We start from the raw sequence: 25,113 nt of genomic DNA, 5'->3' as shown, positions 1-25,113 counted from the left end.
ACACCTCCAACACAAAGCAAGTCTCTGTCCGTCCAGTGTAACAGGCCCAGTGACATGCTACACATACATACAGGCTCCAGCTCGCTTTCTGCCTAAACCAAAGGAACTCGTTTGACTAACAATGCAGCCCTTATATGTGCCAAGTTCACACTCACACTCACACTTGCCGTCACTCAAACACACCTGCCCCCTTGTGCGTGTCACACCTGTGACTGGTTTAACTGAGGCCTGCGGGTTGTGACTGTGCGTCTCGTAACTACGATGGGAAACCAGCCCTGAAATTGCTGACAGTCTGTGTTGCTTTGCACTATAAAGGGAACGGGGGAATCAATAGGGCTCAGTGGGCTAAGGTTGCTTTTGCCTGCAGATTTTAGCTTCCCAGATCAGGTTTCCAGTCGATGCAACACTCCTGAGGCGCTAACCTGGCATCTCAGCACTGCCTATTGCGGCAGAGCAGCAAGAGACCTAAAATTTAGAGCAGCAAGACACCTAAAATGTCAGAGCAGCAAGAGACCTAAAATTTAGAGCAGCAAGACACCTAAAATGTCAGAGCAGCAAGACACTGTCCACATTTGTGGACATAGCAGATGTATACCTTTCAGAATGCTGTGGATTTATGTGTTACTTTGAATAACACAGAGACACACATATAGCCAGACTACATGTGTACATGTGTAGACATGTATGGCTGACCCAGTCAGTATCTAAGTCAGTAACGTTATATAAATCCAGTGCAGGCTGTAACACTAACCTGTCATCTTAGCTCTGGCATCTATAGAACTTTTGAATGTCTCTCTCTCTCTCTCCCCTCTCTCTCCTCTCTCTATCTCTCTCTCTCTCTTTCTCCTCTCCCCTCTCTCTCTTCTTTCTCTTTCTCCTCTCTCTCTCTCTCTCCCCTCTCTCTATCTCTCTCTCTCTCTTTCTCCTCTCCCCTCTCTCTCTTCTTTCTCTTTCTCCTCTCTCTCTCTCTCTCTCTCCTCTCTTTCCTCCCTCTCTCTCTCTCTGCTGCAGGTCCTCCACTCCCCCCTGGGCACCCTGCCATGCAGCACCAGTCTTCGATGGCTGCGCCTGTCTTGCCCCCCCCAGCCCCAGCCCCAGCCCCAGCCCCCACGGCACCCCCACCACCACCGGGGCCCCCACCGCCAAGTGTGGGCGCGCCTCCCACCCCCCCTCCACTGCCGGCTAGTGGAGGTCCGGGGGGGCAAAGCAAGGAGGCTCCCCCAGCTGGGTTGGCGGCAGCCTTGGCAGGAGCGAAGCTGCGCAAAGTGCAGAGGGTCGGTCATGCCATGTCACACACACACACACACACACACACACACACACACACACACACACACACACACACACACACACACACACACACACACACACACACACACACACACACACACACACACACACACACACACACCTTAAAACACTTCATAACACAGTTCACAATTCATAATAAACACAGGGCCTTAATTTTAATGCCAGGCAAAGTGCAATGTCAGTCTATGAGTAAAGTTGTTGTGCATGAACTAAAGCCATGAAGTGGCATGTTATCCACCATTGTCTGTTCTTAGCTAATATATTTTGTGTCGTTATTAAGCAAGCTTGAGTTAGCACTTTCACCAGATAAAGTGCTTAAGTCTGCTGAAGCTCAGTAAGGCATGTTGCATGTTGACTGTAACTTAATTCACATCATTGGCTGGAAATAATGTGAATTTGCCTCTCTATACTAATACTGACAGTCATGCTTTTCTCGTAAAAATTAAGCAGCGATTTGTCTTGAATCCAATAGTATTTGAGTATTTTTCACTCATTTTGTTTCTGATAATTGCTGTGAATAAATGAGTCGGTCTTATTTTCATGTCATGTCAGCATACTGACTGTGTGTTTACCTGATGGTGTACTAATTCCCTGCGCTGTCCGCATGTGAAGTCGGAGGAGGCGTCAGGGCCCACGGGGGTCAAGAACGATGGTAACCGGTCAAGTGGCGGCAGTGGAGGCAGTGGAGAGGGACTCATGCAGGAGATGAATGCCATATTGGCACGAAGGTGCGTTATTCCGATCCATTATTTATCACTCTTTGTAACGTAGTCATCTCTATATAGTCTGTTAAATGCTATACATATAAAGCTGTTGTACAAGAATGCAAAGAGTATATTTCATGATGAACATAGTGAAAGAATTAAAAAATAATATGAAAAATTAAATATTGAGTTCTTTGCACATCTACTCAGGATGCATGTATCTTAATATATTCTGAAAAATGAGTAGTGAGTGATTTCATTTCTTTTTTTTACAGGAGGAAAGCTTCAGAGAAACCTGATGAGGATAACCAGAAGGTGTGTTTCCCTCTGTTGTTTGATGTTAATATCAATGTACTGCAATTAACATTTGTTTGTTGGTGTTCTATTCATGTTCTTATCTTGCTTTCCAGGAAGAGACGAATGGCTCCCCCTCACCCATCACACGAGGTTCTTCTCTACAAAACTCAACAGGTTGCTGGGCAGATTCAATGAGGAGATAAATCGTAATGGACATTATAGTATCAGCGATATCATAATTAAAACAGTAGTCATTGAGTAATTAGTTCAGTCATTTAAACATTTAGTTCAAATTATTTTAATTGATATGGAAAATGTGACTTATGAATGATGCACTCGAAACGAATGTGTTGGTAACAACACAAACTGTGTTGCCCTATCTGGAGATAGAGATCTGTTAAAAAAAAAAAAACTCAAGTTGTGGTGTTTTCAACACATACTGTGTATGAATAACAAAAGAATAACAAAAGCAATATGTTGGGAACAACACAAATTGTGTTGTTCCTATCTGGACATAGAGATGTGTTAAAAAAAAAAAAAAAAATCAAACACATTTGTTTTATGAGTGTGGATTCCTTCATAATAATAAGATTAGTGTAGATGGATTAGGTAGATGTATTGATGGGTGGCTCTCCCTGAATCCACGTTGTCACTGGAGTGCATTAAACTCCACTTGAATTAATCCATCCACTAACAATGATCCGTCTGTCTTTCAGACCTCGTTAAAAAGCCATGGGATCGAGCCAACTCAACAGACAAATCTTCAGCTGTATCAAGGTAGGAGACTCACAGTCTTGTATCTCCCAGACCTCTGCATACAGTACATCTCTCATACAGACATATACAGGTGCTCACAGACAGACACAATAAAATTGGGTTTCATAGCAACTAAGGTAAGGTGAGCTGATATGACACCCAAACATCCAATATTGATTCAGTGCTGGTGAACCAATTGCTTGGAACCAGTTGCTATGGCTAAATGAATAGCTTGCTGCTTTGAGCATTCAACAAAGGCCTATGATCACAGAAACGCAGGTATGCAAAAGGTATGCCAGGAAAACAGGGCTCTTCTTTTCATACACCCATGTGGACATTGGTAAATTATTAATGATTCAAATGGTTTGATTCATATATAGAGTAGGATTCAAATGATGAACAAGACAAAGTTGCTCTCATATTGTCCCAGGTAGCCCACATGTGAAAAAAGTATACTTCCTTGACCTATTTTTTGCTTACTACCTTTGTTTCACACTTGGCTGTATTTGGTTGATTCTAAGGCAGTCTAACCTCCTCCAGAGTCCCTTTGTTATCTTGATGAACCTTTTCTTTACCTGTACAGGGTGAAACCTGTTGGTACCAGCAGCGATGGAGACACAACAGAATATGACAGAATGAAGCAGGTATTGCTCTTACAGTGTGTGTGTGTGTGTGTGTGTTTAAATGATTCCTTTGCTGGATACTCATAATTATGGATAGTAGTATAAGTGACATTCAAATAATGTATTGTTTTTCAATGAGTCTTCTGTAAGTAAATCGTGACACTCCAATAATTTATTGTATCCCAATGAGTCTTCCTGTCTCTCAACAGGAGATTTTGGAGGAAGTGGTCCGTGAATTGCATAAGGTGAAAGATGAGATTATTGATGGTAAGTTTGCTGAGTCATTGATACTGAGTCATGGTTAACAGGCAAAAAATAATTGTGTAACAATCTATAAATAAACAATGCAAGAGTATGTACAAGGATAAGACGGACAAGACTCTCTCTCCTTCCATAACTAGTATAATTGTTTTTATGCTGATATATTTGACATGTTTTAGAATAGAAAAAGCTCTTTTGCATTCACCATGTGTTTTACTTCTAAATATTAAATATTCATAGCATCAATAGCTGGCTTGCCATCTATATATAGTTAATATGCTAGTTAGTATAATATGCTTAGGGCTTCCTTATTGTTTAGTGGCCTTCAGTGTAGGGTTGACAGAAGCTTATTATATCAACATTGCATGATTATCTTTAGGCCTATCAATATGACAGATAGAGAACTGCTGAAATCAGAGTTATCTGGCTGACATCAGTGTGACATCAATCTATCGGTATTTTATCATAGAGAGGGCCTTGGCAAATGTATTTTAGAGCTTTTCACGTTTAATGCTGTAGTACACAAGATGCTATTGAAGCTGCAATAAACATTTCTTAAAGGAGAATTCCGGTGTGATATTGACCTAAAGTGTGTTGAAACATGATACCGAGTGTGAACGTATGTCTCATAGCTCATCTTGGCTTGTCCCCTGCACTCAGAAATCTGGCGAAATCTTCCAGTAGCAGCAACTGGAATCCATGCATTTCCACAGAATTATTTTTGGAATCTGATCCCTTAACATACTGGTTCATTCGTACTCGTCGCTCGACTTATCATGACTAAATTCAACATGGCGGCGAACGGTAAACTTCCTGAAGGTACTGTCTGTATAAATCGTCTTGTAAATAAACTACCAGTGCTTTTTCAAAGTTCTCAATGTCTCGTTTTAAATGTCAGGGACCTCGGAAGTCTACGAATAAAGTGTGGAGCTACTTTGAGCCTCGTAAATGGTGTAAAACAGTGATTTATTTGCATGGCTAGGCCGATGCCCGAGGCACCCCCTTTGAAAAGCTGTTGGTAGCATCGGCTAACTAGCGCCAGATTTCGGAGTGCAGGGGACAAGCCGAGATGAGCTATGAGACATATGTTCACACTCGGTATCATGTTTCAACACACTTCAGGTCAATATCACACCGAAATTCTCCTTTAATTCTTTTTTAAACTGTATGGAACATCACTAAAAAGTATTATATTAATTGAATATACTTTATTGATCCATATTTTTTTGTCATGAGTTCCCTAGTAATCTGAATAGTATTTCTTTAATCAATGGTTTTGTTATTATTGTGTGTATTATAGCACTTTGTACATATTTTTCATATGGTCTGTCTTGCAGCCATAAGAAGAGAAGTGACCAGGCTGAGCTCAACATAATCCTCCCGGGATGTGACGACAGCGGACAGAGAGGGGGGGGGAGGGAGAGAGAGATGTAGAGAGAGGTGCTGAGTTTGCAGGAAATGTTTCTACATTTCTATAATGTCATGGGGAAGGTTGCCACGAAATTGTTGTGCCCAACAGTAGCATCTGCTAAGCAAAAAAGCTGGAGAAAGTGAAAAATAAGGCATAAAAAGAGAACGAAGAACAGGAAGACAAAAAAGTGAAGAGAGTTCAGCGAATGCATGAATGAATGAATGAATGAATGAATGAATGATTTGGTGTAAAGAAAGGGATGAGAGGATGTTGGACACTCACACTGTATTTTCTATTTTCCTGTATTCAAAGATTCAGCCCAATGTGTGGCCTGCTGCCCATAGTCTGTCAAGTCTTACAGAAAAAAAACATATATGTATTAAATCTGGCAAAGCTTTTTGTTTTCTAAGTTTTTATTGTTTCATTGTTTTTTTTTGACATAAATAAATATTACTGTTATAATAATTTTATTACAATTATAGATATAGAGAAAGTTGCACACCATCTATGTCAGCCTTTTATATTTTATATTAGGTTCTTTATTCTTTGGTTTTTGATAAGCACATGTAGGCCTCTGTCCTCAGCAGGGTTTTCTAAAGAGATTTTATTTTTCTTTGCCAACAGATGTATAAGATCACTGGAGATGTTTGTTTTTTTAAGTTTGAACTTGAATTGGTTGTGTGGACTGAACTGGTTACTTTTTTGGGACACTATGACCTTATGATGCATCAGTATGACCTTTTGATTTATATTATCTTTTTCAGTAAAGTTTGGCTGGAAAGATATGGTGAACGATCAGGCCTTTCAGTATATACTTTGAGTAGATTATTCCTTGTTTTAAATGTTGATAAATGGGTTTAAACATATCCGTTGGACTCTTCTGTTTTGTTGTGCATTTCTGAAATATGCTGAGCATGTTCTTTGGAAAACAACTTCCCTCCAAATATAATCAGTGATAATAGAAGTTGACGTTTCAGTGTTTGCATTACATACATTACATTACATGTATCCATTTAGCAGACGTTTCAGTGTTCAACTTGGATATTTGTGTTATTATTGTGTCAGTGGTTGCTGGTCATGTGCCCAAAATTGGAAGGGCTATAGATTGATAGTTATGTATGTAAATGCAGTTCTATGAGTTTTGGATGACCGACATAGCACCACCTCTGTAGTCATGAACTAGAACCATCCCTGAATCAAACATGACTTATTTTCAGTCTGCTTTCATCACAGCTCAATGAACAAAAGCACCATATTTCAGATAAGACAAAACCAACAACGTAACAAATTTCATGCATCAATATCAATGATCATGGCATGAGAGCCCAAGGGAAGTGTTATGAAAAGGCCTTGAGTTAGATACATTAAGCTGTAACTGCCATCTTTGGAAGCCTCTAGAACTTGAGGCACATGCACTGTGTCAATTAGAATAGACAAGACAGGGCCACAAGAGGAAAACCAAGACCTTCATTTGCAGCACAAGCAGAGCTGAGGAACTGAGACACTGAGGAACTGTTCCTTCAGCTTTGGCTTAATGAGTGGGACGTTCCCAAAGACCAGTTTATGAACACAATGGACCCTCCATCATTAGATACAGCACAAACCATTTTGTAATAAGAAAAAGGACCTCATTAGAAAGACATGATTTCTGGTTTTAATCGATTTTATAAACTTTATTTATCTTTATGTAAAAATCCTATTAAACAAACATGACATTTAAAATAGGTGCAAATAATTCTGTCAATATAAGGTATATGGAGAAAAACGTGTTTGCGGAGCATTATAAATATGTATTCTTGTCAAACATTATGTAAAGAAATATTCAAAAGTGTGTGACTGGAGTTTTTTTCTTTCTTTTTCTTTTTTGTAATGCTCAGTCAGTCTTCATAAGCAAAAGTTAGCAGCACATAGTAAACAGCTTCAATTCCAAATGGCATCTATAACTATGGAATGTTTTTTGTGACAAATTTAAATAAATAAATTAAATAGGAAATCAATAAATTAAATATGAAATAAATAACTAAAAGTTGAAATAAATAAATAAATAAAAGATTAAGTAAATAAATAAAAAGTTAAATAAATAAATAAAATGTGAAATAAATAAATAAAAGATTAAATGTAAAAACCATATATACATTGACATTTACATTCCATATGCACGGTCATGTACGGAGCCCAGGAGGTGTCATTGCAAGATATTTTTTGGTATATATCCAGAAAACGTGCACTCATTTTACTAAATTGTGTGCACATTTTACTAAATTGTGCGCACGTCTTACTAAATTGTGCGCACATTTTACTAAATTGTGCTCTCAATTTAGTATATCGTGGTCACGATTTAGTAAAACGTGCACACAATTTAGTATATTGTGCACACGATTTACTAAATAGTGCGCTCATTTTACTAAATTGTGCTCTTAATTTAGTAAAACGTGCGCACGTTTTACTAAATTGTGCGCTCAATTTACAACAATTAAAATGAGAGCACAATTTAGTCAAATGAGCGCACTATTTAGTAAAACGTGCGCACAATTTACTAAATCGTGCGCACGATTTACTAAATTGAGAGCACAATTTAGTAAAACATGTGCACGATTTAGTAAAATGAGCGCACATTCTCTCGATACACAAAAATATCTTGCAATGACACCTCCTGGGCTCCGTAGTCATGCAATGTGCCATGAAATAAATAAATACGTCAGTCACCCATCAAGGCGGGACCTAACCACTGATTGCTGCCTGAAATAACACGAAGTGATCCAGCTTTGAGTCAGACTATGGCTTGCTACCTGTGAACCATACTGGACTAAGGACATAGCTCAGACTTGTATCATAACTCACGAAACATACAACAACAAGGATTTCATTCTAAATTCATACTTTTGGGAAGATATCAGGTGTAAAAGCGTTCTGTCATTTGATGGGTCTGTTTGCTGTGTCTGAGGGTTGATAAGACATGCTATGTGCACATCTAGAGCTAGCGCTAACAGTTAGCACAAGCGTTAGCTAGTTATCGACATCCACAGAAAGCGAACTTCTATCTATGGCAAACAACTTTTTTGCTTCTATTTATAGTAGGGTGCCCAGACGTCCCAGTTAACTTCACTTGAGCTGAATTCACCTCATTTGTTATATGATAACATAAACAATAAAGCTTGAGATGCCCATGCCGTGAACTCTTATTAGGTAGGTTTAGTCAGATTTTTTTCCTTTTTTTTTTTTTTTTTTTTTCTTTTTCGCATGTCCAAATTTCCGTCAAGGATTCCCGGGACACTGTAAGACCGGGGTACACTCTGAATATCTCGAGAACCGTAGGGTTTAGGAGGACCATTTTTTTTGTATGTTGATCTCAAAGGGCCATGTCAACCCATTCCATAACCACTCATTTCATGTATAGCGCCACCTAGTTAAACACAAAAAAGTAAAGATGAGGTATTGTAATCGCAGGTATCTGTGACCTAACATAGTCAAAACTGCACGAAATTGGAAGTGTAGGATCATTATGACACCCTCTGAATGCACGCCAAGTTTCGTGGAATTCCGTTCATGGGGGGCCACACAATAAATTAATTTATGTTACTATACACCAACTGGCCTGTAGGTGGCCGGAGACAGTTTTCTGTAAATATCTCGAGAACCGTAGGGCCTAGGAGGTCCATCTTTTTTTGTATGTTGATCTTAAGGGGGCATGTCAACCTATCCCATTACCACTTATTTCATGTATAGCGCCACCTAGTTAAAAATGAAAAAGCAAAACATTAGGTGTTTTCATCACAATATCTCTGGCTGACATGGTCAAAACTGCATGAAATTGAAAGTGTAGGATCATTATGACACCCTCCGAATGCATGCCAAGTTTCGTGGACTTTCGTTCATGGGGGGCCTTACAATAAAATAATGTATGTGTACATTTAGTGACCGTACACCAACAAGGATTCCCGGAACACTGAAAGACCGGGGTACACGAAACTTGGTGTAACCTCACATGGATAGCATGGAACCATCGCTTTTCGTTTTGATCTGTAGCCCCCCCGCTGGACTGGACCCCCCGAAAGGAGGGTAGGGCAGACACAGTTTTCTGTGAATATCTTAAGAACCGTAGGGCCTAGGATGACCAATTTTTTGCGTATGTTTGCCTCCAGGGGTCATGTAAACCCATTCCATATGCATACATGTGCATAAACAGATACACACGCACACACATACATTCACAGTAATCCTACAGTACGTATGACACATACTCACACAGTAGACATATATACACACACACAGGCACATAAACAGGCAAACACACACATGCATGCACACACACCCACCCACACACCCACACACACATAAACATAAACATGTACACGCACACATGCACACAATTCAAGAATTTCTCAGAAGGGGGTGGGGTTGTATAAAATGTAATCATGTTTTGGTACTTGTTGTCTAGCAGATACCAGTGAGAATTGAGTGTGCATAATGCAAATCAGTGAGACAGTTAGAATCATATATGCCTTTCAGCGTGACTTATTTTTGTGGAAAACATGTGCTGGACTGGGCGGCGGTCATATTTTGTACCGCTCTGCGGTACATCTAGTTATGTGAGTGTCAGTGCCAGCTTGCTACATTGCCCAATCAGTGTCCACAACTTTTCAGAGACTTTTTAGTTCTCAATATGAGGGTATAACTCAGCAGCTGACAAGGATTTTTGACAGCACTAGATGCTATGCTTTTACGTCCTGATAACTCACAGCCAAGAGTTAGCAACATAGAACACACAATCTTTCTAAATGAAAATGCCTAGGTTATGGCTGTTAGCAGTAGCACACTAGCTTTTAGCTTCTATCAATGACTTTATTCTGATCAGCCAGTCATGCTCACAAAGTTTGATTTTTTTTTTTTTCAGGCAGCAACCAATCAGCGGCTAGGTCCCGCCTTGTGACTGACGTAGAACTATTTATTTATTTCATGGCACATTGCAAGACCGTGCATATGGAATGTAAATGTCAATGTATATATGTTTTTTACATTTAATCTTTTATTTATTTAACTATTTATTTAATATTTTATTTATTTATTTCAACTTTTAATTATTTATTTCATATTTCATTTATTGATTTCATATTTCATTTATTTATTTAATTTTGGCACAAAAACATTCCATATAAAACAACTCGATACATTACAATGCCAATTGTATCTCCACAATCCTCTGTGTCCACTTAGCACCGATTAAACAAAGCACTTGGAATTAGAATAACCTTCCAGTATCTGAAAGTTCTGTCAAAATCAACCATTCCAAATTGAATGGATAAATAAATTCAATATAGCAAAATGTTATTTACTTACTTTTTTTCTTAGACATTGACATGGATTAAGACCAGGCTTAATGCGTGTATGGAAAACCAGCCTAATGAATGAAGACATGGCTGGGCTTTAATGAATGAGAAAGTAATGTGTGAACCTCAAACTGAGATCAGATATTCAGGATAGGGACTCATTTCTCAAATTAATGGTTTTTCACTTATGGAATAAAAATCATAATCCCATCCTTAGTCACATTACTCATATCCTAACCAGTGATAACACATGGACAAAATGATACAGTGGTCCAGAATGGTTTGCACTGTGGGATGGGACTTCAGTGGCTGGAGCTATATACAGCTGTGCCCTAGACTATCAAGCTGTAGAATCCTGTAGGATTATCCTGAGAAACAAGACAAACAGGTTTGGGAAGGCCAAAATAAAAATCAAATGTCATTTTCCTCATGGTTGTAAGGTGTGTGAAAGGGAGCGTTAGAGGGAGGGAGCTCTATTGTGTGTGGGCAGGTGACACAAAGAAATACAAACAGCTCTCACTATGTGGTGCACGTCACTTGACTGTGCCTTCATTCCTGTTTAACAAGCTTGTATTGGCGCTTAATTCTGGCGTAGGGGCCGATGCTGTCGTCGAACACAAAGTCCCACAGAACGCGCACCCACGACGTGTGCTGGGGGAGACCATCATAGTACTCCGCTGCAATCTTCTTTACCTGAACAAAAACGTCTGGTTAAACTCAACTCTAGGTCTAAGGTAGAGACATTGCATTAAGACTCCTATCAGTGATTTTGGTCATAGCAGTGTTGTGTGTGATATTTAGTACATCTGAAGTGCTTTGAGCCTGTCAGTAAGAAATTGTGAAAGGGAATAGTGTAGTCCTGTGGAATGGGGAGCAGTCCTTGTAAGTGTGAGAAACCACGAATAAAGTTCAATATGACATTTCTACAGAAAAAGTATGACAGATGAATGTTCAGGTGAAGCATGGATGACTCCCCTCAGGCATGTGTAGAGGGAGAGGCTGTGTGTTCTGCTTATGGTTAATGTGTCACTCAGACTGCGCTTTCTATCAATATTTGTGGTTAAAACTCAATCACAAAGCTCCCAGCATCACATATCACTAAAGGTTTCACTGCAAAAAAGGGAAGCATTCCAGCAGGTTTTGAAATATGATTAGCCGTCACAGGCTAAAGTCAGCCATAAAACAAAAAGCTAAAATGGGTCAATGAGTCCTCCACCCTGTTCAGCAGAAGTTGTATTGCTCCAGCTATCTTTTGTGAAGGCGTAACTATTTACATTGACTTGGAAGATTTTTGTAGTTAACGCTACAAAGATCTGTATCTCTGATGGCAGATTAGGTGATCATACAAAATACTGTATTCATTTTAAATCTTTTCTTGAGCATGCCATCATACAGTACTTGTAGTTGTATCCATTGTAAAAAAACAACAACTCAGTATACACCTATTAAGTGACTGCAACGACAAGTATTAGTTAAGCCAGAGATGGGGATTCTTATCCACACCCATCCATCAATGTCTGAAGCAAGCCAGCCTTCTTATGAAACATCATGAGATGGCAGGCTCATAATTCTCCTACTCTGGAGTCATATCTCACTATGCAAGACATATTTATGTCACAAAGTTAAACAGAGAATGTAAAGGGGGGTACACAGATCCTTCAGACTATTTAGTCTTTAGTGTACAATATTTCTCAAGAAGCACATGGTCTTCTGTCAGATCTGAGGAGCTAAGAGGCTGGCCAAAAGAAATATGCCCGTCATCTTAGGGGAAGAGGCTACTCACCAGCGGAAGTTTACTGCCAGGAATGCTGGGGAAGTCGTGATGCTCCATATGGTAGCCAACGTTGAAGGTGATATAGTTGAGGGGGCCGTAGTAGGAGTACGTCTCATGGCCCTTCAGGAACATGTAGTGCTCAGCGATAAAGTGTCCAGAGATGGGGTGCAGACCCATGCACAGGATAGAGCCTGCGATCAGGTAAATAATGGGCTTCAGTCCCCACAGGTAGTAGATTATGAAGTCCACCACAAACTGAACGACTGCGTTCAGCATCTCCAGTTTGGTGACTGGCTTAGGGTTCACCACCAGTGGACGCAGTGCATAAAATAAAGGCTGTAAGAAGAGCCAGAGGACTTTTCGCGCCGGAGTGCAGAAGAACCAGCCCTCCATCTCCGTGGGGATGTCCACGTCCAGACCGTCCCCGCCCAGGTAGCGGTGGTGGTCGATGTGGTACTTCTTAAAGGAGGCGGAGTAGGGCAGGCCGATGGGGAGGTTGGCGAACATGGCGAACCAGCGGTTCAGGCGCGCCTTGCTGTTACCGAAGGCCACGTTGTGGGAGATGTCATGGATGGCCAATGTGAGCGAGTGGTTGATGCAGCCACCGAAGGCGTACGCCCAGAAAAACACCCATTTCCAGGGGAGGTCATGCACCAGATAACAGGCCAGAAGCTGTGTGAGGACCATCCCCGATACCACCCATTTCAGCTGTGGATCATGACCCATCAGAGACTTAATCTCTGGATATTTAGCTGTCAATCAAACAGAAAAGGAAACACAATGAGATTCACATTATACAAGTGTAATCACGTTCAAATATCAAGAAAAATGCGTGCAGGTTCATCACATCACTTGTCACTAATCATGTACAAGTAACAAGTTAATGTAATTGTAATCACTGTGATTTTCAACAATCAGCAACAACATGCTCTTTTACCCATCATGATCTGGTGAGTTATTTGACTTCTGTCACACAATGATGAGCAAACCTGATCCTATCTCACTATGCAAATATATGTATTTTTTGGTCTGCCTGAATTCTAGTTAATCAGACATTTTGATATTGCTCAGTTTAGGGTATAAGACAAGCTTTGTATGTAATAGTCCTTTAATTGTCTTTTTGACAGCTTCAACTACTCAGCATATAAAGTGGTACTACAACATAATATACAGTAATTGAATCACCCGCTAATGTTTCAGCCCTTGGGAAAACAATATTCCTGGCAACAGCCCAGTGCAATTAGGAGGGTGTTGTTTTGCACCTTGTTATTTGTTTTTAACTGTATTTGCCAGGGTTAAGGCGAGACACGGCAGGTGAAAACATAGTTTTTTCATGCACTGGTCAATTTCGAGATTTTGAGCTAGTCTGTTACCTTAGCATGTATTCTATCACACTACTACAACAAAAAAGTCCGATTTACACATTTAGGTGTTTATTTCATTATATTGTGTCTACTCGCGCCTATATATTTATCCTAAATTCAGCAAAAGTTAGCATTCTAACCTTGCATGCACTCCCGCGACTGTGACCCAAAACATAGTGTGTAGTACCGTTGGAAAGCTCTGTGTTTCCTGTATCACGCTATGTGATCCATATATGGACACTTCCTTTGTATCAGCAACCAATCGCGAAAGTTCAAAGACGAGTCTAGGCTGAGAACGGAATCTCATTGGCTGTCTTTCAAGGCTGTTTTCTCAAAACGAGTTTCCTCTCCCACTCTGAGCAAGGAAACTCCACTTCAGAAGCACTTACATACACCAAACTTTCTAGACTTATGCCTAACTATATTTCGAAGATATTTACAGAGGGGTTTGTTGATATATTATTCCTAGCCTGACTTACATGACATTTTATGCCTAAAAACATGGCAAAAATCGATTTTTTAGGGCTATTGACATTATATTCTGATTCACAGGATAACTAAAGTAGATATTCATAAATCCCTCTGTAAATTTTTAAACATCTATTATCTGAACACAATGAAAACATAATTTTGAACCTGGCTGTATCCAATGCTCAGGTTTCTTGTTTTAAAATGTATGCAAATGAGCGCATATTTAATTAGATAATGCCTAATTTGCATATGTAAACATTAAATTACAGACAACTTGTAATACATTTTTTTCTCATATTAATGTAAGTAATCAACTGGGTAAGTTTCATAGTGATATCTGCTTGTTAAAAATTTTACCCTATTCACCTGTAGTGTCTCGCCTTAAAAAGTGGTGCTCGAGTATCGTTAATATTCACAAAAAGTGATGGATTTAGAGGCAAACTCTTGCCATTTCATTTGGGCGCTTGTCTATTTGCATGGCACTAAGATGCAAATGTTGCTCATTCCATGGGGGTGGCTCTATGGTCATGCAGTTTGTGCATTTGTCAACACATTTGTAAACAAAACAAAATTTTCCGTCAGTGAGTGCTTCACAGGTTTTACGGAGCTCTCAATGTCGGTTTCAATCTTCCACTAAACCTGCCCCAGTGGTCTGAAGCCATTGTTTTTCTTCTGCTGGCTTGCCTGATCATTTGGTTTTCCCTCCCACTTTTTCCATTAATTATTCAGAAGTGGCAATGCCTGATCTTTTCCCTGATAATACAGGTCACCTTGAAGAGCATTAAGAGAGGTTTAAATTCAAGCACAGGCCATTTATAGCCGAGCAATTTGAGAGACTAGTCAGTTTTTCCCCTTATTGCCTTTTGGTGTGACTTCACTTTCCAGAAAATAAGACACACCATAACACGTCCCTGTGGAATGACTCCATGGCAACGTTGACACCTTGCAGTTGGATTCCCTGTTCAGCAAATAGGCAGCAAGCTTATTCAAACATTTTGAGTTTCGTAACCGTCTCTAGTCAAGAAAGGATTTTCCATAGATTTACAGCCTAAATATTTTAAAATGTTTCCATCCATGTCTGGTTAAGTAGGCTATAAGTGCTCACATGATCACTTGTGAAGATTTAATGAATAACCATGTGTCATAAACAAGGGGAAATAACTGATCCTTTATGACTCACCTTTTGCATATCAACATGGGTGGCAACAATTCTATCTAAGCAATAAGGAGATATTTTCTCACAGACATCTCTTCCGTTGCATTATGCAAATTTACCCACATTTTCTATGACATCTTACAAGTGTAATCTACAAATGTAATCATCCCCTGTGACTAAGGGGACAAAGAGAGAGAGCAAGCCTAGTGGACAGGGTGAAAAGTTAAAAAAACATCAAGACGTAATTTTATTGTTGTTTTATCTCCTAAAGTTTGAGTAAATTGGTTACTGACCTCCCCCTTGAGCAGAATTTAAATGCCAGGAAGCAATTGCTTCTCTTGGTTGTGTAGCATAAAAATATTACAACACACTGTGGAGACGGAAAAAAGTCTACACCCTGTCACACCCTGTGTTCTACCAAGGATATCTAGCCCACCTGAGCTATTTGGCTTGGTGATAATAACAACAAAAGCTATGAATATTTAAGGAGCAACACAACTCTCTGTGGTCTGCAATTCACAGAAGAATACTACGAAATGCTTTTGATCTTAGACTGGTACTTAAAAAAGGTAGAGCTCTCACTGTAAGTAGGCAATTACCTATTTTCCAACCCTCTATGTTGATTTACAATTAAACTGAAGATTTTTTAAAGAAAAAAAAAACCCTAGGCATTGTAAGATTACTTCAAAATACTTTACAAGAAAGCCCACACCAATTAAATTGTAGGTATTTTAAGGCAATAAAGGCTACTTTGAAAACAGTGGCCATATGTCAGACTATGTCAGACAGAAATCTGGTATACTGTCATGACCCTCATCCATGGTCAGTGTGGTGTGACTCCCATGCTTATCCTCTGTCTGTGTGCCATTACTAACACCTTGTGCCCTGTTACCATGAAGGCTTTGTCAACTCCACCTGCTGGGACATTTTGTCATTGTTCTCCCAACAAGGCAGTCTTTTGCATGTGATCATCTTACATATTGCAGGATATTCCCTAGCTGTTGACTGTTTGACATTTTGACAGTGGGCCCTATGTCACCTTTTCTTGAAGTTATAGGCTAGCCTCCCAAATTGTGTAGCCTAATTGAATACAATGCAACTATGGAAACCAATAACAGGTTGGTCCATATGAGTCCAGTTTAACCATCTTAAAGAACGGCCAGTTAATATTTCAATGTTTGTCATGTCGTTAATAACATATTTAAAATGTATCTGGTAGCCTGTCAGACAGGTCTTGAAACGTCTAACGCAGGCTACTACACCTGAGCCCCTAACACCTGCGTTTGTTATAACTTGTCTTCCCTGTTCAAAGTTGCATAGACTAATGGGCTACAGGGAAACAGGTGCATTACCCAAAGTTATATCTAGGCCTAAAATTAATAACCATCATTCGAACGCGCGACGTGTCTTCGCTAGACAAAACTGGGAGGATATAGGCTACACTGAAAGCGTGCAGTCTGTAACATTTTTTCTAATTTTGACAAGATCACAATCCTTGAACAATGCCACATTTTAAAAGACAAATCGACTATAATGTATAGCCAACAATCATTTTCATTTGCGAGGCTATAGGCCTATGTTTCTTACCTAGAATTTCTTTTCTTCGCGAAGTATGCGGCTGTTCATTATAAACCCATTCAAAGTCCCAGCGCCCACTTGCTTTCCCCATTTCGGCACTGTGTCGGCTGCGGTGTGTGTGAGTAGCTTACCTTACGAAAGTAGTCCTCTTCAGGATGACACACCCTCGGGTAGGCAGGTGACGGAGCCACTCCCAGAGTGAGATGGCGAGGTCCGGTCAAACAACTATGAAGGCTAAACTGTAGGCTTTGACATAGCTGCATATAATGTCAGACTATGTAGGCGTAAGCCTAAAACAATATGACGTAAATATTACTACACTAAATATATGAAATGTATCAGTAGTGTGCCTATATTGCTTATTAATTACAATCAGTGTGTTGTCCAAAGTCAATTCTAGATTGTAGCCTCTATGGCATCTGGCATATTTTGTCTAAATGAAACCTTTAATAAAATATTCTAATCAGATTATCATCTTTTGTCTAGGCTATATTGAGTTAGGCTATGTACTTGATCTTAGCTACTTTTAAATAAACGGCATCATAGGGCTACAAGACCCCGTAAAGTAGCCTTGGCCTTATGTCTCATTTTCTGTTGCGATTTGCTGCTCTAAAATGAGAGATATTCTCACATGGAGTTTGAGTTGAACTCAACATGAAAGGAACCAGACATCCCACGGTACAAAAAAAACCCGTACAAATGTCTATAATAAACCTAGCCTATATATTTCACCTAGCCTATATATTTCAATATTTCTAGCATATATTCTCTTCAAAATAGGTTCAGAATCAGTTGGCTGACGGCGTGCTTTCAGATCAGTGAGGATGAAACTGATTTGAGTTTTTCTCACGCTCGAATGTGTGCGCCATAGACATTCTCGCGAGAATATGTAAGCAGGCCATAGTGTCGACGGGAGTTCGTGTGGGACGGACGGAGAGAGTTTGTGTTGCCGAAGAGGAGGAACGGTAGCAAAGGAATAGGAGAGGGGGAAAGACAGACACGTTGGTGTAGGTGAAAGCAATAGAATATTTCCAATATGGCATCGGGAGACACATTGTATATCGAGGCCGACGGTTCAGAAATGCCTGCAGAGATAGTTGAACTGCACGAAATCGAAGTAGAAACGATAGAGACAACTGTGGTCGGTGGAGACGACGACGAACACCAGCCTATGATCGCTTTGCAGCCTCTGGACTCTGATGATCCGAACCATGTTCATCACCATCAGGAGGTGATATTAGTTCAAACTCGAGAGGAGGTAGTCGGTGGGGACGACTCAGATCTACGAGCGGACGACGATTTCGAGGACCAAATTCTTATACCAGTTCCAGTCCCTGCTGCTGAAGAGGAATATATCGAGCAGACGCTGGTGACTGTTGCAGGGAAAAGCTCTGTGGGCCGGATGAAGAAGGGGGCTGGCGGCAGCGGCAAGAAAGCTGGTAAAAAGAGTTACTTGACTGCAGCTGAAGCAAGCAGTCGAAAATGGGAGCAGAAACAAGTACAAATAAAGACTCTGGAAGGAGAATTTTCCGTTACGATGTGGGCATCAGGTGAGTTCAAGTGACTGAAACAAGTGTCTTCTATCATTGCATTGTTCTTTGTGCTTTCAAAGAGGGCCGTGTGCGGGCGTTGTCCTTTTGAACGGCATACTGCTTGAAAGATGGGCCAATACTGGGGTAATTATTATAGTTAAAAAATCATCTCTGAATGCAGACCGGATTGAAATGTTTTTGTTTTGAAGGGAAGCCATGTTTTTAAGCATTGATGGGCGCCGCCATATTCCCCCAGACCAGTATGGCGGCCCGAAAAAATGGCGTTGATGCGGCCGGGGAAGATGGCGGCCAGAGCGGGAGGCAGTGAACCACTGCTGGCTCTAAGAGTAGGCCGCAATGGCGCAGTTTGTCATACTAGCGAGATTCATTGCTGCTGAACCACTCATGGCTCGTCAAGGGGTGGGACGTCGTATACTGGAGCATATAGCTGTTAGCATATTTTGAAAAGCAGAAAAAGCAATGATCTTTAGTTTTGCAATTTTAGTGTGGAACATCGTCTCCGCTCTCCATTATGCGAGTGCATTTTTGTTCTCTGATTAATTTGTTTGAACCTTTCGGGACCTTAACGTTATGTCACATTATGATAGCGTTCAATAGCTAACATCTAGCCTGAAAGCCAGGACTTGGTTCAAGGCATGCGATTGCCTGCCAGCTCTTATCCAAGTTGGTGTTATGACAAATAATGTAGCAATAATTGCACCTAAATAGAACATGTCACGGGTTTGTGTTTTGTTATTTGCAATGCCTTGCTCTAACATCAGCAGACTGGCTAATAAGCACGCTAGCGATCTAGCTCTAGCCAACACCAACGCCAACGTTAGCTGCTACTTGCACTAAAAAGTGTTGAGGAGTTACAATATAACTCACAACTACGCTTGTTCCGTGTGACTAAATTGCATTATACTGGTATTTATTTGGAAATATGGCGTAAACCCCATGCACCAGTGTCTGTTTATCATTAACGTTACCTAACATAACAATTTGACCTGTGTGCTGAACAGCAGAATTTATGTAGCAGCTAGATGAATCTTACATTCACTTGCAGTGTAACTTGACTCTGAAACGACAACACTCGGAAAGGTTAACGTTAACGCTACTCATGAGACAACACCCCTAAAGGTATCTTAACTCGGTAAATTGATGCAAGGAGTAGGCGTACGTTGGTGGCTCTCACAAGATTAGCTAGCTGACTTCGTGACGCAACAGGACAAAATATGACCTTTTTTTGTGGGTGCCAACTGGGTTACTGGCTCATTAAATCTTTCTTCTCCTCTGCCCAAGAGGCTGTGCAACACAATGTCATTGCATTTTTGATATTGTATAGGGCAGACTGAACTTTTTCGAAACCCAGAGGTTCACGCCTTCCATAATACATACTACATTTGTTAATTACAAAGGAATGTAACATGTGTTTTGCTACCATAGTCCTTGCCATTTATAACTATCAAAAGTCTAACTGCTTTCTTGCATGAGTTTGCCTCCTTTCCCCTCATTTTAGTTATAGTTTTCAAAATGACCCCTGATATTAGTCTTTGAGGAATAAATGTTTGCCTTCAAGATGTCTAAGGGACCTTATTGGTTTACTATGAATGGACAGGCCTCTTAGACCCGGTTTGTTAAGCAGGGATATATTTTGGAGAATATAAAGGGAAATATATAAAGGAGAACTGTTGTCATTATTGTTGTTGTTGGGTCATCTACCAAGTATCATCAACAAGGTTTTTATTTGTGGTGTTTGTTATTGACCTGTGTCCGCAGAACTGCCCTTTCAAATACAGGTTCCATTGTAGCACCCTGGAGTAGTGTTTGCAGGAAGAGACAGGCATTGTCTTTCTCTTTAAGTGTTAACAGTTGTGTTTGACAGGAAATTGTTTCCTACACATTCTTGAAAAAGAAGCCCCGTTTTGCACATTTTCGTTTCTCAACTTTTAATGTTTCCGAACTTTTTTGTTTTGTTATCATTATTTTGATGTGTTGTTGAGATGGAACTTGTCAGGTGACACAACACACTCCTTGCCACAATGATTGATCTGTTTCAGTGCAGTGATTGTATTACACAGACTGTTAATAGTTGAAAGCACTCCTCTGATCTGTTTACCAGAGTCTTTTGTGTACTTTTTTGTGCCTTATTTATGCTCCCTCTACATATAAACAAAATACATTGGGTTTCAAACTTTGCCCTGTTTCATTTATATCTGTAAGCTTCCATAAGATATACAAAAGAATTGAATGCAGAGAACAGGCAGAAGGTTCAGTTTGTATTCTGTTTAATGCTGAGGATAAAAATTACCCTTTAAAGTTTAAAGTAAAACTTTTTGACTGAACATGACAGCACTGGCTGTATATATCCATATTTAACCAGGCTTTTTATGTCCCACACCCTTTCAAACACAGATGACAAGAAGGACATTGATCATGAGACTGTGGTGGAGGAACAGATCATTGGGGAGAACTCCCCTCCAGACTACTCGGAGTACATGACTGGGAAGAAGCTCCCGCCTGGGGGAATCCCGGGAATTGACCTGTCAGATCCCAAACAGCTGGCGGAGTTTGCTAGGTAAGCATCACACAAGCAGCAGCAGGCATGGAGTTTCATAGGGCCTACATTTCAGCGCGTGTATTGCGCGTAATGTATTTAAGTCCCACAACTCTAGCCATTATAATGCGAGAAATTCCTGCACACATTTTACAGCGCTGTCTGATAACGTTAATCTAATAATGGAGCGGCGTGAATGCGGGACTATTGACTGGACGGACCAACTTCTGACTTCTATTGAACAGGACCACTTTGCGGGTGCCTCTTTCCCTCTCTCTTTCTCTCTCTCTTTCTCTCAGCAGGATTTGTCACCGCTGAAGTTAAATTATGCTAGGTGCTTCTGCATCAACTGCTAACCGACAGGAAATGAAAACAAAAGTTTAGCAATCAGGAACTGTCAGGAATTTTGCAAACACAGAGGTTTAGAGTGGCCATAAGACGCGAGGGAACATGGATGTGTTCTCCATTTGAGAAACGTTATAATCGATTGCGGATGTGCACAGACAGCTACAGACACGGAGCGCATAGTAGGCCTACTTGAAAGATGCTTTATAGCAAAACAGCGATCAAATATTACCAAATTTACCATGACGTGTTGTCACAAACACTTACTCCTATTAGAAAATCAAAACCGAAATCATGTAAGTCTAAGTGTTTTTTTTCATTGATGCCTGTAATAAGGAAATAATTAACATCGAGGACTTTGTCGATCGATGAACGGGATAAACATAAATAAAACTTTGTATTTGCAGACAAAATACTGATTGGTATCAAGCAGGCACAATTTTTCTATTATAAGTTATACCCTGAATATCACTCTTTTTTGCACTTTGTTCCGAATGTAGAATCTAGGGCCTTATATAAAATCAATAGGCATACAGTACAAACTTTTAATGGTCCTGCTGTCCAAACTGTATTAATCCCCCCTAAGCTGTATTAATCCCCCCTATGTGAAGCACTGAAGCGGGAATTCCCCCCATTTTGAAAAAATAATTTTAAGCCCTAGTTTGGTTTAATGTTAGCTTTAACTGAACGTTAGAGAAAGACGTACTGTGTTTACATTTCATTGCACAGATCTATCTGAAACACTATCTATCGTGAAACACTGTGATGGGCCAGATCATTGATCTAGCTCAGTTTCTAATGCTGTAACTGTAGGTTCCCTGATATAGTGACAGGATTGTGATTACATCTCAAATGTAAGAAAACCATTAAAAACTGTTAATTGTTAACATTTAATGAAAAAGACCAGTGTAGTAACTTTTGTTCATTTGTGTTTTGATGCAGGATGAAGCCACGGAAAATTAAGGAAGATGATGCACCTAGGACAATAGCTTGTCCACACAAAGTGAGTGTCTTACGGTGGACATGTAACATGTTGAACAGTATTCTTAAAGGCATTTTGAAACACAATACAGTTTCTAGTGCTATGAGACTAAATGGACATCTGAGTAATCTGACATGTAGATCCACTCTCTCGAGTCATTGAGTTATTAGTTCCGTAGTTATTGTCAACATTTGACTTTTTTGCGGTTATGTCTTGTCTAGTGTGCCATCCTAGCAAAGCATGCATAGCACACTGAATTTAGGGCGTTTTCAAATGTAAACTTTTCTTCAAAGAGGTATGTTTATGACACACACCTGCATAGATCACTTCCATTCCACCTTCTGCCACCAGGTGGCCCTTTCCAGTGACTTTGCAGTGTTGGTGCTGGAGTGAAGTGATCCGACTGTGACTGAGACTTGTCTGTTGTGCTTCTTCCTTCCAGGGCTGTACCAAAATGTTCAGGGATAACTCGGCCATGCGGAAGCACTTGCACACCCACGGGCCGCGCGTGCATGTGTGTGCAGAGTGTGGCAAGGCCTTTGTGGAGAGCTCCAAACTGAAGCGGCACCAGCTTGTACATACTGGAGAGAAGCCTTTCCAGGTGAGTCACTTGGACTTAAGTTGAAAGTTTATTTTTGCACAGCAACTCTGTGTATATTGTGTATATTTTCATTTGTAGTATTTCACTTTTCACTGACGAGTCTCAGAATTCATTCTTTTTTTCTGTCCTTTTAGATAAATACTTATTTAGTTGAACTCTCCGTAGCTATATCGATGTTTTAGTTTGTAAGCCTCCCATAGATGGCTAACGTCTGTTCTGTCTGTCCGTTCACTTTCAGTGCACATTCGAGGGCTGTGGAAAACGGTTCTCTCTGGACTTTAACCTCCGGACACATGTGCGCATCCACACCGGGGACCGGCCCTACGTTTGCCCCTTCGACGGCTGCAACAAGAAGTTTGCCCAGTCCACCAACCTAAAGTCACACATCCTAACACACGCCAAAGCCAAAAACAACCAGTGAGTTTTGTGTGTGTGGCCTAGAAAAACGGGACCCTTTGTATATTGTTTCCAGGATAAAAAAAAAAAAAAAAACTGTGAGAGAACACCATGACAGACTTTTTGATAAGTACAGAGGTGAGAATAATAAACACTGTAGATGACTTACTCAGCCCCTCACCTCCCGGGAAAAGTGAAGAAAGAGGAACGCGTTTTTTTTTTTTTTTTCCTTTTTTTAACGAACCACCTGGTTTTGAAAGTTTCTTCTTGTGAAGATGTGAAAGTCCGGGACCTGCGTCTACAGTCGAGCTATTGCCACTGCAGCACCCAAAGAGAAGTCGGCGCTCACGTGTAGTGTATTCTTTTGTGCAAACCATCTGAAAGGAAACAATGAATTGCTTTTTTAAAAGTCAAAATTATTTGTTTTAAAGTGTGCATATTGTACACTTATTTTTGACCTTATATGTAGTCATGTTATGTGCGTGCGTGTGTGTGTGTGTGTGTGTATGTCTGTGTGTGTGTGATCCCCAGAGATTTAGGATTTTTAGAAGAATTTGCAGTTCTTGCAGTTCTGTTTTTTTCCTGTAAAAAGGATATTATTATTATTGTTGTTGTTATTATTATTGTTATCATATATATAATTTGTGGGGGGTATCCTTTCAGGTTTCCTTTTGTATAATTACAACGCACAGTTGATTTCTCAATCATGTAGATAATAGAAATGTGAAATGGTGTTAAACCTATCAAAACCCTTTTTATCTCTTAAGTTATCCTGATGTTAATAGCAGATGCAAAAAGCTTATGTCCATCACTGAAAATCCTGTTTATTTTTTTTCTTTATTAGGAACCAACCTGAAAACAATCTGGGGTGTCTGTTTTTGCATAGTCAGAATGTATTGTACAACTTGATTAACCCTTGTTGATATAAACACCCCCCTGTACAATGGTGACCAGTAATAATAAAACAGCGGTCCCCATTTTGAGTCACTCACCGTGTTCATTGGGACAGCGTTTGAGTGTTTGTTGGAGTGGATACGAGTAGAGGTGGTACTAACAGACGTTTATGTTAAATGTTTACAGAAGGAAGGTGAAGCAAAAATAAGAGGCAGACCCATCAATTCATATCGATATCAGTGAGGGGTATACATAATTATACACAAATACATACATGCTCCCAGCAAACCAATATTGGTTTGCTGGGAGCATGTATGTATTTGTGTATACAGGTGGGTCTCGAAAGGTAGGCAGGGTGTTCACAGAGTGCAGCATGAAAGCATATTCATGGAAAGTTGACTGGAATGGAAAAGTGTGGTAGGAAAAGGTATGAAAGCAACAAGGATGACAAGATTGATTCAAAAACTTGGGGGAACTTCACAAGTTGTGGACTGAGGCTGGAGTCTGCGTCAAGAGCCACCATGCACAGACGTGTCCAGGAAATGGGCTACAAGTGGCATATTCCTAGTGTCAAGCCACTCCTGTGAGAAGAGCCAGAACTGGACCGTTGCTCAGTGGTCCAAACTCTTCTTCACATAAAAACAGAATCTGCATTTCATTTGGATATCAGGGTCTAATCAAAGTCCCAAGGGTCTGGAGACAGAGTAGAGTCACAGAATCCAAGTTGCTTTAAGTTCAGTTTGATGTTTCCACAGTCTGATGATTTGGGGTGC

The 25,113-nt window shown here is 40.2% G+C and overlaps 3 protein-coding genes across 6 annotated transcripts in view; 2 read left to right on the top strand and 1 right to left on the bottom strand.

Moving 5' to 3' along the window:
- The window catches only part of evla (Enah/Vasp-like a), a 40,425-nt gene extending 34,196 nt beyond the window's left edge, over positions 1-6,229 (top strand). For all 4 annotated transcript variants that reach the window (XM_076300556.1, XM_076300555.1, XM_076300554.1 and 1 more), the window contains exons 6-13: positions 1,012-1,274; positions 1,924-2,039; positions 2,291-2,330; positions 2,426-2,486; positions 3,029-3,089; positions 3,652-3,712; positions 3,901-3,958; positions 5,290-6,229. In XM_076300556.1, coding sequence (XP_076156671.1) covers positions 1,012-1,274; positions 1,924-2,039; positions 2,291-2,330; positions 2,426-2,486; positions 3,029-3,089; positions 3,652-3,712; positions 3,901-3,958; positions 5,290-5,327 — 698 coding nt within the window. In that variant the 3' untranslated portion in view covers positions 5,328-6,229. The remainder of the gene's footprint in view (positions 1-1,011; positions 1,275-1,923; positions 2,040-2,290; positions 2,331-2,425; positions 2,487-3,028; positions 3,090-3,651; positions 3,713-3,900; positions 3,959-5,289) is intronic.
- A 4,447-nt stretch (positions 6,230-10,676) lies between these two features.
- degs2 (delta(4)-desaturase, sphingolipid 2) lies at positions 10,677-17,158 on the bottom strand. Its single transcript, XM_076300553.1, has 3 exons — positions 17,043-17,158; positions 12,474-13,216; positions 10,677-11,383 (listed from the first exon to the last, which is right to left on the bottom strand). The coding sequence occupies exons 1-3, from the start codon at positions 17,122-17,124 to the stop codon at positions 11,240-11,242; spliced, it is 969 nt and encodes a 322-aa protein (XP_076156668.1). The 5' UTR covers positions 17,125-17,158; the 3' UTR covers positions 10,677-11,239.
- A 791-nt stretch (positions 17,159-17,949) lies between these two features.
- yy1a (YY1 transcription factor a) lies at positions 17,950-24,423 on the top strand. The gene is made up of 5 exons (XM_076300551.1): positions 17,950-18,583; positions 20,981-21,143; positions 22,410-22,470; positions 22,892-23,050; positions 23,289-24,423. Exons 1-5 carry the CDS (start codon positions 18,070-18,072, stop codon positions 23,469-23,471), a joined length of 1,080 nt encoding a protein of 359 aa, XP_076156666.1. The 5' UTR covers positions 17,950-18,069; the 3' UTR covers positions 23,472-24,423.
- The last annotated feature ends 690 nt before the right edge of the window (positions 24,424-25,113 follow it).

Source organism: Alosa pseudoharengus, unplaced genomic scaffold (assembly GCF_046254945.1).
Source record: "Alosa pseudoharengus isolate Yale_2024_CS ecotype anadromous, Long Island Sound unplaced genomic scaffold, YU_APseudo_1.1 YU_APseudo_1.1_scf_22, whole genome shotgun sequence".
NCBI lineage: Eukaryota > Metazoa > Chordata > Actinopteri > Clupeiformes > Clupeidae > Alosa > Alosa pseudoharengus.
Note: the sequence above shows the minus strand (reverse complement) of the source record. Positions and strands in the feature narration are given on the sequence as shown.